This window comes from Bubalus bubalis, chromosome 2 (assembly GCF_019923935.1).
Source record: "Bubalus bubalis isolate 160015118507 breed Murrah chromosome 2, NDDB_SH_1, whole genome shotgun sequence".
Classification (NCBI taxonomy): domain Eukaryota; kingdom Metazoa; phylum Chordata; class Mammalia; order Artiodactyla; family Bovidae; genus Bubalus; species Bubalus bubalis.
The window spans coordinates 179,726,923-179,743,619 of record NC_059158.1 but is presented as its reverse complement, the minus strand read 5'-3'; the positions used below and the strand labels follow the sequence as shown (position 1 = coordinate 179,743,619).

Sequence of the window (16,697 nt, the reverse complement as noted above, 5' to 3'; positions counted from 1 at the left end):
ACTGTGGTGTTGGAGAAGACTCTTGAGAGTCCCTTGGACTGCAAGGAGATCAATCCAGTCAATCCTAAAGGAAATCAGTCCTGAATATTCATTGGAAGGACTGATGCTAAAGCTCCAATACTTTGGCCACCTGATGCGAAGAACTGACTGATTTGAAAGACCCTGATGCTGGGAAGATTGAAGGCGGGAGGAGAAGGGGACGACAGAGGATGAGATGGTTGGATGGCATTACTGACTCAGTGGACATGAGTTTGAGTGAACTCCGGGAGTTGGTGATGGACAGGGAGGCCTGGCAGTCCACGGGGTCGCAAAGCGTTGGACGCGACTGAGCGTCTGGTCTGAACTGAACTGACATGAACAGCGAGGCGGCCCGGGGGCGCGTAAGCGGAGACTCCGCGCGGTGGGCGTGGCTCTCCCCGGCCCTCCTCCAGCCGGTCCTCCTCTTTACCCAAGCCCGGCTCTCTCTGCCCCGTCTCCGCATGCGCGACCGAGCCCTGGGGGCGGGGCTGCTCCATCCGGGTATCCGGCGGCCTTTGGGTGTTTTGTTTTCTTGGCTGGAACCTGGAGGGGTAGCGGGCTCCGGACTTACTGCACCGGCCAGGCTGGATTTAAAACTGTAAGTACCAGGCCGGAGTCGGGGGAAGGGGAGGGGCCGGCCGATTGAGGCCGGAACCGTCTGCCCGGCTGATGCTGCCTGGGTCATTGCGTCCATCCTCTTGGGGAAGCTGCAGGCTCAAGCCAGCGCCTTGCTGGACCCTTCTTTCCTGCCTACTTACTGCTGACCTGTTTTCGGCCGGGGGCGGGAGAGGGCGACCACCTCCGCGCTCCGGACAGTGCCCTCCCCTGGACGTCGCAGGATCCCTGAAAATCGAAAATCACCATGCTCCTCCCCCCCCCGCCTCCGCTACTTCAGATCTGCGGAAGCTGACACCCGGGAAGGAGTTTAAGCCGGCTGGTCCCCTCGGAGAGGGACATGGCCGAGCTAGAAGAGCTAGATCTGGTTCCCACGTCTTCCCAGTCGCTGGCCACCCTCTACACCTCACATCCCCGGAATCTGGAGGGGCGGAGTTTGGGGTTGAGTGTGCGGGTCTAAACCAAAGAAAAACGGAGGATTCGGGGTGGCGTCATCGGGGTAGATCGAAAGCAAAAGATACTGGATTGCTGTTCCTCCTAAGGAAGAATTTTTTTTTAAGTTAATTTTCAAAATTAGACTTGTCCTCAAGTCCTATTAGCACAGCTTTTAATTTAATTTTTAAAAGGGAGTTTCCAACTGGATTCATTACTTTTGTAACAACCCCGGTTGTCAACTACAGAGTAGCTTCATAGAGGTTAAGATTCACTGTAGAAATTTGGATGTTTGCTTGATTATTAACAATTTACACTTAAGGCAGGCTTTTTCATATTCTGAGACAGAGATAATATGGATATGTCTCACACCGGGTCTGTATAGCCCAGCTCAAAGGAATGTTTTGTGTAATTGTCTATGGCAATTATCCGTGGTAATTTAGCAGTGGATTCCTTTTTCTTCCTTTCGTTTCATCCTTCCTTTCGTGTGTGTGTGTGTGTGTGTGTGTGTGCCCGCGCGGGCTTAGTCGCTCAGTCGTGTCTGACTGCGACTTTTTGGACTGTATCCCACCAGGCTCTTCTGTCCATGGGATTCTCCAGGCAAGAATACTGGAGTGGGTTGCCATGCCCTCCTCCTCCAGGGTATCTTCCCGACCCAGGGCTCCAACCCGCCCTCCTGTGGTCTCCCGCATTGCAGGCAGATTCTTTACCCTCTGATCCATCGAGGAAGCCCCTCCTTCCTTTCCTGTCCTTTCTTTATTCCCTTTTTCCTTTTTGAATGGTCTGCATTAATATTGACTTCAATTTTGTGCCTTTTTTTTTTTTTGGCTGAAAAACATGTTAGAGGTAGAGATTATTAAAATGAAACGGCTGTTCTTTACATAGAGGGCTTCCCTTATGATTCAGCTGGTAAAGATTATGCCTGCAATGCGGGAGACTTGGGTTTGATCCCTGGGTTGGGAAGATCCCCTGAGGAAGGGAAAGACTACCTACTCCAGGATTCTGGCCTGGAGAATTCCATGGACTGTATAGTCCATGGGGTTTCGAAGAGTCGGACACGACTGAGTGACTTTCACTTTCACTTTTACATAGAAATGAAGCCAAAAGACAGGCTTGGAAAAAAATAATGAAGTGAAAGGACTCGATGTGAAGAAACATGTTATAGATAAAATGTGTAAATTGCTAAGAGAAATATTTTTCATCTGAGTCCATACTTTAACTCAGAACCAAAATTTTATCATTTGTCTCTTCACTGTGTAAGTGTTCCTGGACTCTAAATATCTAAAGCACATAATAACTTAGTTAAGAATTAAAGTTAATAATCATTATAATTTTTTTCCAATATTTAGATACCCACTTTTGCTTAAAATCATCCTTTAAATTGAAAAAAAAAAAAAAAAAAACCACAACAACTGAGTCCACACTTTGTTTTCCAGAGTTTTGTGGAAATTGATCGAAACTTGAATCTCAAATATTCTGAAGTATATGTAGCAAATAAAGTATTTGTAACTTCATTTTTATTAAATTATTCCTAAACTGTTATTTTCTAGAGACATAAGTCAGATTTGAAGCAATTCACTAGAAGTACTATATTAAGTTAGTTTTATTTGTTTGTTTAAGTGACCTGAAAAAATGTCTGGATTTCTGGAAGGCTTGAGGTGCTCAGAGTGCATCGACTGGGGGGAAAAGCGCAATACTATTGCTTCCATTGCTGCCGGTGTTCTAGTAAGTGTCCTTGATCATCTGGGCCTTCCTTAATTTGATGTGTTTGTTTTTATGTATTTTGAGTTCTGTGTGATTTCTTTAAGTATGTACTATTTATTTTATCTTTGACCACTGAATTTTTAAAAATAAATGTTGATATTTTTATTTATGAGAGGATTTAGGTATTCCATTTAAAGAGTTGACATTATGGCTTAAAATTTGATATTATTTTTCTTTTACTGCATAAAACATAATATAGTGAGAGTATATTTTATGTATTTATTCACAACATGGATCATGCCTCTTCTTAATGAGTACATGAAGTTACCAAGAAGTGTTCAAGAAACAATCAGGTCAAAACCATTCAAAAGATATGACTGCATTTCTCCATAACTTAACTTTTCAGTCTCATTAGATAAATAAAGTGCTCATTAAAATATATTGTTTAGAAGTAATTTATAAGATAAAATTCTTATTTATATTACAAATCCTTCAAGGCATGTGATTTTTTTTGTGCTCTAATGTTGACATATACTCTAAAGAGTGAATTTTAAGTAAACAAACAAAAATCTAAGTTTAAATACGTCTCTTTGCTTAGCCTCTTGACAGTTATAATCTATGAAAAATAATTGTCCTAAATTTTTCCAGAGTAATGTCAAAATATAAAACTAATATAGAAATTCTGCTCTTATATATAAAAAAAAAAAAAGCTTTGAATTTTAGTCTCTGAAGAAAATATCTTGAGTATGTTGGGTTCAAAGGGTTTTAAAAAAAAGGCAAAAGAATACTTGTGCTACCCAGTAAAAATGTCATTAATATAGATCTGTCTGTAACCTGATAAAAATAATTTGATTAACCTAAAATAGTTATTTATAAATAGTTGCCTAAAGATGGCAGTTCCCAGAGCTAACTAGGTCAAGGTTGGAAGTGGGGATGGAGAAGGGGATTACTTTCCAAATCTGCTAAATTACATGTCAGAATTTGGTTAATATCATCTTATTGTAAGTGTCTGCTCAAGTGATAAAAAGTATTTATGCAGTTTTAATGTCTTTTTTCATTTTATGTTTGCCCTTGATAATGTCCAGAGCCAAATTCAATTAAAATAAATTATCATTTTGTGTTTTAATTGAATTTAGCATCAGGCCTGAAACCATCTGTAGACTGCACTATAGTTCATCAAAAGAGAAAGCAGTACTGCACGGCACATTTTTATTTCACAGCACCGAGAGACTAGTTAAAATTCTATCAATAATAATTATTCCCCATATTATTTTGAGTACTGTTTTTTTCATTTTCAATAATATCTTTCTGGAGGCTTTTATCATCAGCAACAGGCCACTCCTCTTGTCAGTTCAAGTCTAAATGACTTTTTTCCTTTCTCCTGCCATGAAATATAATTTACTTCTAGTTCACAAAAATGAGATCACAGACTTTTTAAATGACAATATAAAAGAATGATTGTAATCATCTTAGAAAAGAAGTTTGTGTTAATAAATAATAGCTGTGGGACTTTAGGGTATCTAATCTTTCAGTAGATACTAAGCCAAGTGCTAATTATATGCAAGAAACTGCTGGAACATTTAAGAAAATTTTGGACTTTATTAGAAGGGATCTCTTCACTCAGATTCTTTGCTTTTTAGCCAGTAAGATATGAAGTGACTGTCATTTCTCCTCCTGTGGTTTGTCTTAGTTTTTTACAGGCTGGTGGATTATCATAGATGCAGCTGTCATTTATCCCCGCATGGACGAATTCAACCATTCCTACCACGCGTGTGGTGTTATAGCAACCGTAGCCTTCTTAATGTAAGTATCATTGCACAGATTGTCACAAGAGAAATATGTTTTACATATAGTTGAGTAGAGTTAAGATTTTTAAATATTACCAAATTAACATATGGGTTGTGGTTGAAACATCAGATCATAGAGAAGGACTCAAGAAGAAAAAACAGCGGTCCTCTTTTCTGTTCTTCTTGTTTTAATATTTGCTTATATGGCTGAGCTGGCTCTTTAGTTGCAGCATGGGAACTCTAGTTGCAGCATGTGGGATCTAGTTCCCTGACCAGGCATTGAACCCAGCCCCCCACCCCACCCCCGCCCCCAAATACACTGGGAGTGTAGGGGCTTAGCCACTGAATAGGCAGGAAAGTCCCCAGAGCAGACTTCTAAAGAAAGCAAGGCTGTCTCAATTTACAGTGGTATTCTGTGAAGCTCAGTGAAAGACTTTTTATGTTTGGAACATGTGTCAGGGATTGACAGAGCAAGATTTTACCGCTTGCATCTCTTCATGCTGAGTATGTCTGATGTGTACAAACAGAAAACTAGATAGGACCAAGCTAAAGATCATTCCAATCTTAGCAAGATATAATTCTAAGAATTTCATTCTCAAATTTTGACAAGAATCAGAATCATCTAAAGGATTTGTTCAAATTCAGATTGCTGGGTCCTACACCCAGAATTTCTGCTTCAATAAACTTGGGGTAGAAGCAGGGAATTCTCATTTTAAAGCATGTCTAGCTGATGCTAATTCTGCTGGTCTGGGGACTATATCCAGTGCTTTACAGGATACTGATTGAGGAGCCTTGCCTATTGTTGTATGAACCCACTATTCAAGACTCCTGAAGACTTAAATTTGCAGAACTCTATGGTTAGATAGCTGGAGAAGGCAATGCCACCCCACTCCAGTACTCTTGCCTGGAAAATCCCATGGACGGAGGAGCCTGGTAGGCTGCAGTCCATGGGGTCGCTAAGAGTCGGACATGACTGAGCGACTTCACTTTCATGCATTGGAGGAGGAAATGGCAACCCACTCCAGTGTTCTTGCCTGGAGAATCCCAGGGACGGAGGGGCCTGGTGGGCTGCCGTCTATGGGGTCGCACACAGTCGGACACGACTGAAGCGACTTAGCAGCAGCATGGTTAGATAGCATCACCAACTCAATGGACATGAATTTGAGCAAACTCCAGGAAATAGTGAAGGACAGGGAAGCCTGGCATGCTGCAGTCTATTGGGGTGGCAAAGAATTGGACCTGACTTAGCAACTCAACAACAGCAGCCTATTGTACCTGGCAGTTTGATGTCATGGAGAATTTCCTCTTCGAGTCAGAGACGCTGATCTCTTGGTTTGCTCTGTTCACGCAGGATTAATGCAGTATCAAATGGACAAGTCCGAGGTGACAGTTACAGTGAAGGCTGCCTGGGTCAAACAGGTAAAAGATGCAAAGAGCATCGTACTGTACACTCTTAAAATAAGAAGTATACACGGAAGGGCCACTTGTCTGACTTCTTCAGATCGGGTATAAGATGGAGATGTGTCTCAGGAGAGGTTGTAGGTTCCAAGGCCTAAGGTAAAAGTCACATTTGGTCAATGGTTGCCAAATAGTTCAGAATACAAAGTTTTGAGTATATAACCCTGTCCAGTAATAGTACTGTATAGATATAAATGTATACAGTATATAGTAAAAACAGTATATAATAAAGAATGCATTATGCAGAGTGCAAAATAGACTTTCTAGTACTTGAAGCTTTACTATATAAATTATTTTCTTCCCTTTTTTGCCAACCTTACTTGATTGAATTAGCATTTTGCTACAGCTTAGATTCATAGTTTTTGGCATGTTTCAAAATACACAAAATTAACTATTTTTAACTGTACAGTTCAGTAGTAAGTACATCCATTTTTATTGTGCAGCCAGTCTCCAGAACTCTTTTAATCTTGCAAAACTGAATAGGATAATAGAGTTGTAGTGCTTAGATTCACCCAGGCCTGCCTTTCTGCCCTAAGGAGCTCATGTGCCCTGGACCCCATGGCCATGTGCCCAAGGTAGGCAGAGTACAGGATGTGTGTAGCACAGCTTCCTGTAGAGTCCAATTTAGTCAAAGATTTGAGGAGACAGATACTTATTGAGCATTTTAAATGGTAAATTTATATCCATACAAAAATAAACCTGAATATAGGCAAGTTTCAGGTGACTTTTTTTCCCCCCGCCCTAATGAAATAAAAAGAACTGCAGTGGTCAATTCTGGTCTGTGTTTTCAGACTCCCTCTGGTTCACTCTCTGTTATCAATAGATGAACTTAAGTAGAAGCAATACAGATATACTGATATACTGTGACCTTGTAAAATCTAAATGAAGAGATAAATGTTAGCACAGCTCTGGGGGTCCAGAGCTGGTTGTATTTGTGTATCATATCACATCTGTAAGAGCTTATTATTTCGGAACTATTGTTTTATATCTTGGGTATGAAATCAGAAATTTACATATAACAATATTTGCTGTGTTTTATTGAGCAAGGCGGGGTTTTTATTAAAATGCATTTGTTCTAATTAAATAAACTCATCTCAGAATTCAAATTCTTTAGGCGAGCTAATGACTCTGTTTCAGTCAGTCAGTTCAGTTGCTCAGTTGTGTCTCTTTGCGACCGCATGGACTGCAGCACGCCAGGCTTCCCTGTCCATCACCAACTCCCAGAGCTTACTCAAACTTGTGTCCATCAAGTCGGTGGTACCATCCAACCATCTCATCCTCTGTCATCCCCTTCTCCCACCTTCAATCTTTCCCAGAATCAGGGTCTTTTCCAGTGACTCAGTTCTTCCCATCAGGTGGCCAAAGTATTGGAGTTTCAGCTTCAGTATCAGTCCTTCCAATGAATATTTAGGACTGATTTCCTTTAGGATTGACTGATTTGAGCTCCTTGCAGTCCGAGGAACTCTCATAAGTCTTCTCCAACACCACAGTTCAAAAGCATCAGTTCTTTGGTGCTCAGCTTTCTTTATAGTCCAACTCTCACATCCATGCATGACTACTGGAAAAACCATAGCTTTGACTAGACGGACCTTTGTGGGTAAAGCAACGTCTCTGTTTTTTAATATGCTGTCTAGGTTGGTCATAGCTTTTCTTCCAAGGAGCAAGCGTCTTTTAATTTCATGGGCTGCAGTCCCCATCTGCAGTGATTTTGGAGCCCAGGATATAAGGTCTGTCACTGTTTCCATTGTTTCCTCATCTATTTGCCATGAAGTGATGGGACTGGATGCCATGACTCTGTTTATTTTATAGTAAATCTTCATAAATATTATATAAATGTGATTTGTAAGTTGATTGTCTTTCCGTGTTGCTGCTATGGCACCCCACTCCAGTACTCCTGCCTGGAAAATCCTGTGGATGGAGGAGCCTGGTGGGCTACAGTCCATGGGGTCGCAAAGAGTCAGACACAACTGAGCGACTTCACTTTCACTTTTCACTTTCATGCACTGGAGAAGGAAATGGCAGCCCACTCCAGTGTTCTTGCCTGGAGAATCCCAGGGACGGCAGAGCCTGGTGGGCTGCTGTCTATGGGATCGCACAGAGTTGGACACGACTGAAGTGACTTAGCAGCAGCAGCAGGCACTTAGAATGTAAAGACAAAAGTCAACAGGGAAATGGCCAGCGTCCACACTGACTGTCCTTAGCACAGTTCCCACTGTTCTTGCTTTAGACTCTGATGGCAACTGCACATGTTTTTCTCTCTGGGTTTTTGTCTTCTTTTGAAAAGCTGATTGAACTGAGTGCTGCCATAGAAGAAACAATTCTGGTAAAATACTATTTCTCTTAAGGTGCTCGCATTTGGCTGTTCATTGGTTTCATGCTGGCCTTTGGCTCTCTGATTGCATCGATGTGGATTCTTTTTGGAGGGTATGTTGCTAAAGGTAAGAGAAAACGCGGTTTACCTTTTACTTCAATGGAATTTTGAAATTTTGCATTAAAGTTGTTTTTTTTTAGAATAGTTTTCTTTGTATAGTTCAGCCAACTACTAGCGATGCATTTGTGCCCAGGAACCCCCCTCCCTAATCTAAATTTGTATTTGTTTTGTTTGTTTGCTCTGTTTTTAGTATTCCTTTCTCCTGTATTTTTTCTTCTCATCTAGAGCCTGGAAGGAATGGGACACAGCTCCATACCTTGTTTCTGTTTGACTTTCAAAAACCTCAAAAGCAGAACACATATCTTGTCCAGCTATTTGGCAAGTCTTGACTTGCTGAATAATATGCAGGCAAAGCTTTAACATCCTAGATTTGAAATTTATTGAGCTCAGCCTCCTTGATAATATATCATCTTCTTATTAGATAAAAAAGTGAATTAACACTTAATGCATATCTGCTATATAAGGCCAGTTTGAGACTAGCTAGGAAGAGACCTACTCTTAGGTCCCTGGTTGAATTTTTGCCTTGAGGGACCCCAGAAAAATATGAAATTCATTCAGTATTCTAGGTAAAATCGACTATGCTTATCATAGTAAAAAATAAAATATTAATGATTTGCCAAACCAGACCAGCAGAAATCTAATCTAGCTCATATTTTAACACTTCACTTTGTTGGATAAGATGTAATTTCTTGGATTAAAATAGTTGGTTTCCTGATTTTTTTTTTTATTCAAATTCTTTAAATCTTGCAGGTAGGAATGATAGGCAGTTTTAAATATTTATAGTTCTTTTATTTATGTAATTTATTATAAAACCATGTTACTAAAAATATAGAAAAGAAAGAGAAAAACTAATAATCTTACTGCTCTTAAATATTTTGGTATATTTTCTTTGGTTTCTTTTGTTTCTTAAATAGTTTGTAATATAATTTTGAACCTAGCCTTTTGCCTATCATACGAAATTCCCTTGCTGCTACAAAATTTATCATCATCATATTTTAAAAACAAAAGTGTTACTTTTTTATCATGTGAATTGCATAATTCTTATTCATTGTAGAAAACTGAGAATATAAAAGTGCTCAAAGAGGAAAGTAAAATTACTGATAATTTTTCTTTCCTAAATAACAACTATTAATACAGAGCCCCTTTTTGTAGAAATGTGTTCATCTCATAGACTTTGAAGTTATTTTCCTAAAGGCTTCTGAAGCCAAGTTATGCTTTGAGAATTATTAGTAGCAAATCTGTAATTTTATGAAGTGCCTTTATATAGAATCTTTATGAGTCATTCTAGTGGTAATGGGTATTTAATGTGGCTTTCTAGCACAGAGGGCCTATGCAAACCAGCTATTCTGGTAGTCAGATTAATTTAAAACTCTTAGGAGGAAAAGTTGCTATTCATCACGCCTCGGTTTGTCAGTGAGTGATCACTGACAGCTCCAATAGTAAAAACTTAGGAGAATTTCGACTTCAGTCCAGGATAAAATCGGGACAAAATGGTCTTTTGGCAGTCTTTCCTATCTTAGTGGCTACTTTCTTCATCCAGGTGTTTAGGCCCAAAACGTGGGTGGTTAAGTCCTGTCAAAGATGACACCTCTTTGTCTTACATCCCACAGCCTAATCCATCCACAAATTCTGTTGATTCTGCTATTCAAGTATATCCTGAATATGAGCACTTTGTATCTCTTGTGTTGCTCCCGCCCTGGTTCCATCCATGAGAGTCTGTGGCCTGATTCCCTAAAAGAGCTTGTTTGTGTCCCCTCCCCACCCTCGCCCCGCTTCAGTCTACTGTCAGCACCGCAGCCAGAAGATCCTGCTGAAGTGCGTCAGCTCAAGTCACTTTTCTGCTCAAAACCTTGCAGTGATTTTTTGTCCTCTCACCCAGATTGAAAACCAGAGTCCTCAGCACGACTGTGAAGCTGTGCAGGATCTGCATCGCCCCCGCCCCCTGCGCCTCGTCCTTCTTTGACCTGACTCCTGCTTCCCTCCCTTTGGCCCTTTGACTACTCCTCTGATGTACTAGGCGTGCTCCCAGCCCAGGGCTTTTGTGCTGCTGTTCTGCTGCTTCCGCACGGCTCCTGCCCTCACTTCTTTGTGTCCTTATACCTTTCCATGCGTCACCTTCCCATGAGGTCTTTCTGGCCACCTGTATATCATCATTCAGTACACTTCCAATACTTTTCCTGCTTTACTTTTTCTTCTTACTTAATCTCAACAGTGTTTAGCTCCACGAAGGCGAACATTTTGCCTGTTTTATTTACTGCATTATCCTCAGCACATTCAGCAGCACTAGTACACAATATGTGCTCGGTATTTATTAAATAAATGAAGGAAGCTACCGTTTATTAAACCAGAACTACACTCTCATATGTACTGTGTCATTTAATACCCACACCAATCATAGTTGCCAGAAAAGTCGATTTATGTTAGGCAGGAAAACTGATATTCACCAGTTTATCAGAAACTGAATGTTTTGAGATCATGCACCTCTAACTGTTAACAATTACTTTTATAGAAAAAGCCATAGTATACCCTGGGATTGCTGTATTTTTCCAAAATGCCTTCATCTTTTTTGGGTAAGTTTGTTTTGCATTCTTCATCCTATCTTTTTTTTTTTCTTTTTTAAAAATAATACTTAGTTTTATGTCATTTACTGTATTTAGTTGCTTAATTTCCCCCTGTCTAATGCCTCTCCCCCATGTTATTGTCATAAAATATGAAGAATGAGACTGAGACAGATACTTTTAATACGTGGGTTGGTTTACTGCCAAGCTTGGAAACATACATTGATTTTTTTTTTAAATGCCACCACCTCCCCTTTAATGAAGAATTGTGATTCATGTAGATTTAGTTATCTAGCACTGACGCTGTTCATTTAAAATTTATGTCTCTAACAGTTGCTTTTAATGAAAGCCTGCTTAAAACCATTTCTCCTTAAAATTTTGTTTCTGGATGCATTTTATGGTTCTTTCTGTCCTTGGTGTCACTAGAATTTGTGTGTGATATTTGAGGTGTAAAGCCTTGACCTTTTTTTATCCTTCTGATGTAGTGACAAATTAAAAGATTACTTAGACCCTAAAAACCTTAATACTTTTATCACTAATCTTTTCTAATGTTCATTCTTTTCTGGACATATAAGGCATGCCCTTTCCCCTTTCCCTAGCCTCCCTCTTCACCCCATCTCCCAAAAAAACAACAGAAACTTCTCTTTATCCTATGTATTAGGAATTCTTAATTCCCATTCCATGGGTAGGCTTCTAAAGAATGGGAACCACCAAACATGTCTGCGTGCAAGACATTGGTTTTTCTGTTTATTTCTGGGAAGACAGCCTATGGCTTTCATCAAATTTTCAAAAATGTCCTTAATCCAGAAAAGGTTTTTTTAAAAAAACAAAACTGCTGTATATTCTAGGACAGTCTATTCTAGACTGTCCCTTCCTACCTACCTCCTGAAAAGAAATAGATAACCCCTGTCTACTTGAACCACTCATGGAATGCTAATAGTTAACCTTTAACGATAGCCAGCAGTTGGTATTCACACTTTTTCCATTCCACCACATTGCATTTTTGCAATTTTATAAAATCAGTTTAGAAACAAGAAAAATGTGAATTTACATGTGGCAAGATATACAGCCTCTTTGGGTCATACCTTGCATCTTGAAACTAGTGGAGAAAACCCAAGAGTTTGTTTGTTTTTTCCCTAATGTTAAGCCATTGATTTTTGTGCAGAAAATAATAATGCCCAAAGTTTCTTGAGCACTTTTTATGTGCAAGGCACCATTCTTAGTGTGTTACACGTGTGCTTCCAGTTGATTCCCAAAACTCTGAAGGTGGCTCCATTGTTACCATCATTTTATATGTGAGAAATAGGCACAGAGATCATGTTCCAGACCATGTGGCTAAAATTCAGGCTATCTGACTCTGAAGTTCAGGCTCCAGGAGGATGGAATTTCGAATGAGTTTAATTAACATTTTCTCCTTTGTTGAGTCTTCAACCAGTTGCTTAATATTAGTTCTGTTTCCTTCCTGCCCTCCGCCCTCTTTTTTTTTTTTTAACGAATGTAACACTGTACTTGAAAAATAGGAAGTGAACCAACCTCATTCCCCAAGTTATGTAAATTTGGTAAATATGGGTAGATTTGTTATTTTGTAGGGTGATGTATTATAGCATGTGTTTATTAGAGGGACAGTGTTGATGTTTAGAATTTCTTTTCCTTTCAAGCTATAACACTGAGGCTTGAACGTCCTTAAAGAAGGACCAGGAATCTGAGCTCAGTACTCCAGAATCTCCACAGGGTTAGAGGTGCTCGTGAGAATTCAGTGTCCCACAACTTCAGCCAACGGAAGGTAGCGTAACAGGGTCAGAGGCAGGGGTCAGAAAAGCTTCAGGATGGAGTGGTGGGGAGAGGACTTAGCAAGAACCAGCCAGGGAAGGGCAAACAGCAGCCTTCTGTGTTATAATCATTATTTACTCTAGCAGAGGTGGAGGATAAAGTAAGTTCCACCTTGAGATGCTATTTCTGGCAGAGAAGTTCCTCTGTCAAAGCAGGGAGGAGGAGCCAGAGGATTGAGAGATTTGTGGGAAAATTTTATCTTTTCCAATGAGGGAAGAAACACATAAGTTCATACAGTAGTTATCACATTTCACAAAACCTTAAAAACCAGTTGCTGGCTTGTCTCAAGTTAGTTATAAAACGTTATTTTTCTATGCAACAAGTTTGGTTAATTTCTCATGTATTGCTATTGTACTCATTAAATCCAAAACTAATTTGGTTTTGTGAAAATACTGTAAGCAAATAGAAGTTAAATCCAACTAACAGACACCATTGTCAGAATAGTTGTAGCAGATTGCCCACCATTTTTGATTTATAACAGAACAGTTCTTAGCAATAAATTTAGAAACTGTTGTTTCAGAAATCAGAAACAGAAATCAGTACCAAAGGTAACCATCTGACAACGCAAGAGGGACCTATTCTTGCCTAAGAAACTCTTAAGGTTGCAGATTGCGTCTGGTGACTAGGGCTTAAAGTTAAGCCATGCCTCTTTTAAGCTCTCTGTGGAGTAGGGGCCCCTCATACCTAACTCTAGTTTTTCTTTTTTTTGTAGCAGTAGTTTTGAAATTACCTGGAAGAACACAGATCAATCGCTTTTTGGAGGTTTATGAAATCCTTTGTAAAGGAGAATTCCATGAGAGGGTATAGATGACTTCCTGGTTGCATTTTTTTTTTTTTTCATCAAAAAACACTCAAGTGCTTCCCTTTATAAAGGCCTGTGAAACCTATTTTGTTTTGGCTGTGCTGAGCGGCTCACAGGATGTTAGTTCCCCAACCAGGGAGCAAACCCAGGCCCCCTGGAAGTGCAGAGTCCTAACCCCTGGACCACTAGGGAATTTCCTATGAAACGTTTTAAAATTGACCATTTTGACTGAGTGTATATCTTTAAGTATACACTGGAAATTGGAAAACAGATGAGAAAACAAATGAAAACCAGCAGATGCCATTGTAGTATCTACTTTTCACTTCTCCCTTGCCTTTAGCCCCCCAACATCCAAGCCCTGATGAGTTTGCTTCTGAATTGTCTTAACCCTCTTCTCTTTGTGTCCATTTCCTTCGTTAGGTTCGGCCATTCTCATCCTTTCATGGGCACTTCACACTCTTGACTGATATCTCTCTTGGGTCCGGTTTCCCTGTATCAGTGTTCTAAAACACTAGGAAATGGCAGCCCACTCCAGTGTTCTTGCCTGGGAAATTCCACGGTCAGAGGAGCCGGATGGGCTGCAGTCCGTGGTGTCACAAACAAGCCTGACACCACTGAGTGACTAGCACTTTGATAGAAGAGATTGCCACTAGGGGCCATCCAGCAAAATTCAAAACAGTATTGTTTTGTTTTTTTGAGCTGACATTTAAAAATGAAGGTATTTTACCTAAAAATCTGAATTCTTGAAAAACTAGAGGATGTGCCGACCCTGGGCCCTGGTTCAGCAGCAATCATCTGGAGCCGAAGTTGTTTCTTTTACCCAGAGATGCATCTCTGCGTAGTCCCAGCTCCTGCATTGCCTGGGCCCAAGCTGCCTTTAGTAGATCACAGACTGGTGCCCACCCGCCTGACTCATCTGAGGCTCCCGCAGGCCCTTGTGGGCAATTTGCCACTCTGGTCAATTGGCTTGCTAAATCCTGGCTGCTGCCATTTCTCATTCTCTTTGTCTCTTAAACTGTACTCTAGCCATATTGGACTCTCCACTGCTCTACTACACCAGAGGTATTTATATCAAGGTATATATGAATTAGCCAAAAACTTTGTTCAGGTTTTTCCATAAGATCATACAGGAAAACCCAAACGAACGTGTGTGTGTGTGTGTGTTCTTATGCATCTGCCCTCTTAAATTGAAGCCTTAAAAAATAGCTATAGACACTTCCCAAAATAAAACCCAGAGTGTAGGCTCTGTGAGGACATTTCCTGACACGTCCACCTCTGGGGCTTTGCCTGAGGTGGTCTTTTATTCCTCTTTGCCTTTTTTATTTTTCCTCTCTTTGCCTTTTGATCTACTGTTTCCTCCCCTAAAACATCTTCACCATCTCACCAGCTCCTGCTTCTCCCACCCTGCCATTCAAACTCCTGCTTATCCTTCATGTTCTTCTAATATCACCGCCTCTGTAAGTCCTTTCCTGACACATTCAGGCAAAATAAATGCCCACGCAGGACTTCCTGGTGGTCCAGTGGCTAAGACTGCGCTTGCAATGCAGAGTTCGACCTGGGTTCAGTCCCTGGTCGGAGAACCAGATCCCAGATCCCACATCACAACCAAGACCTGGCACAGCCAAATAAATAAATATTAAAAAAAAAATAATAAATCCCCATACGTTCCCTGCTCCCTTAACATGTGGTATATATGCCTCTCCCCACCCCTGACCCCCTTTACTTACCACGCTGTGTCATCAAGAGCATAAGCAACTTGAAGGCCAGGCCTGTATCTTTACGTTTATAACCCTAGCTTCTCGCACTGCCATCTTGACTCAGAAAAGGCTTGTTAAAGGAAATAGATGATATCAGACATGTAATGGTCACACACTAAACGCTGGTTAACTTCTTAAGAGGGGCAGCGGAAGTTCAGGTTGCAGGATAGCTTGTGGTAAACAGCACAGCTGAGTGAATCGGCAGAGCTTACTACCGTAGAGCGATCAGTTTCTGTTCTGATACATCTCAGGGGTTTTTTCCATACAGCTCATCAGTTATTTTGTTGCTAGTTTCCCACAATTCTAAATCTCTCTTCGTTTTTTTTTCCCCAAACTCAGCCAGTCATGTGATATTTCTTGTTCTTTTCACAGAGGACTCGTTTTTAAGTTTGGCCGCACTGAAGACTTATGGCAGTGAAAGCTTCTGATTCGTCACTGCCCAGCAGCCCTGCGTGGGTTTTGTTTTTGTTTGTTTTGGTTTCTTTTTTACTACTCACTCCCAGTCTTTTGTAATGCCATTTTCTAAACTTCTTTCTCTCAACTTAAATTTGTATAATACTAAAATCATGAGAACTCTCTCTTTAAACAACAACCACAGCAAAATCTATTGTGATATACATTTGATTACATTTGATTAACTTGTAAAATGTTGAAGAAAAGTGTTTCACGTGAGAAATTTTTATTACATTTTATCATGTTTATAAAAATAAATCACAAAAGAAATCACGGAAGCATCTTATATGAGTATTTGTCATATCCAAGGTCCAAAACTTCAATTAAAATGTTCTGAAGATTTAATGTGTTTATTTAAATGTGGCCTGTTCTGTGTCAAATATCAGATGAACTATAAACAATGATGAAATATAAACACGTTCTTGTTTTTAAAAACTATTCAGTGGTCAGAATTCTTCCTCACTATCCTTTGTGTTTGGTTTATTAATGTATGGTTTTGCCAAAAATTCTGTAACTATTTCAGTGTAAATAGTTACTGAGGGTCTCCCAAGGGGTGAGTGAATATGTTGAAAAGGAGAAGACCCATAATCTGGCCACCGGTTTCCTCAGAAGTGTGCCTCCGGCGCCACTGGGTGCGGGGAAGGCCGGTGGTAATGACTCAGCTGTGGCCCTGGGCCTGGTGGGACGCTGAGGCACTGCGCAGCCTCCACGGAAGGAACGAGGAGGCGGACAGGGACTTGCTCCTTACTCCCGTGACTGACTCTCGTGTTGTTGGTTTGAAAATTGATTGAATTCCATTTCATTGTGTCTCTGCTGAACCACTAAGCTCAAAATAGACCAAGTGAGGTCAAT

The 16,697-nt window shown here is 40.4% G+C and overlaps 1 protein-coding gene across 2 annotated transcripts; it reads left to right on the top strand.

The window, feature by feature from the left end:
* Positions 1 to 457: 457 nt before the first annotated feature.
* Positions 458 to 16,283, top strand: TMEM50A (transmembrane protein 50A). Of its 2 annotated transcripts, XM_025278716.3 has the most exons (8): positions 458 to 616; positions 2,686 to 2,790; positions 4,460 to 4,572; positions 5,908 to 5,975; positions 8,360 to 8,452; positions 10,955 to 11,015; positions 13,546 to 13,634; positions 15,765 to 16,283. In XM_025278716.3, exons 2-7 carry the CDS (start codon positions 2,698 to 2,700, stop codon positions 13,601 to 13,603), a joined length of 486 nt encoding a protein of 161 aa, XP_025134501.1. In that variant the 5' UTR covers positions 458 to 616; positions 2,686 to 2,697; the 3' UTR covers positions 13,604 to 13,634; positions 15,765 to 16,283. The 2 variants fall into 2 exon arrangements, with proteins under 2 accessions (XP_025134501.1, XP_006078056.1); XM_006077994.4 differs by lacking the exon at positions 13,546 to 13,634 and having other exon boundaries at positions 459 to 616.
* Positions 16,284 to 16,697: the final 414 nt, after the last annotated feature.

Bases quoted from the DNA above. Each gene is read 5' to 3' on its own strand.
- TMEM50A (XM_025278716.3), top strand. From the start codon at position 2,698: ATGTCTGGATTTCTGGAAGGCTTGAGGTGCTCAGAGTGCATCGACTGG. The intron at 8,453-10,954 runs GTAAGAGAAAAC...TTACTTTTATAG, and splicing joins TGGAGGGTATGTTGCTAAAG to AAAAAGCCATAGTATACCCT. The intron at 11,016-13,545 runs GTAAGTTTGTTT...TTTTTTTTGTAG, and splicing joins AATGCCTTCATCTTTTTTGG to CAGTAGTTTTGAAATTACCT.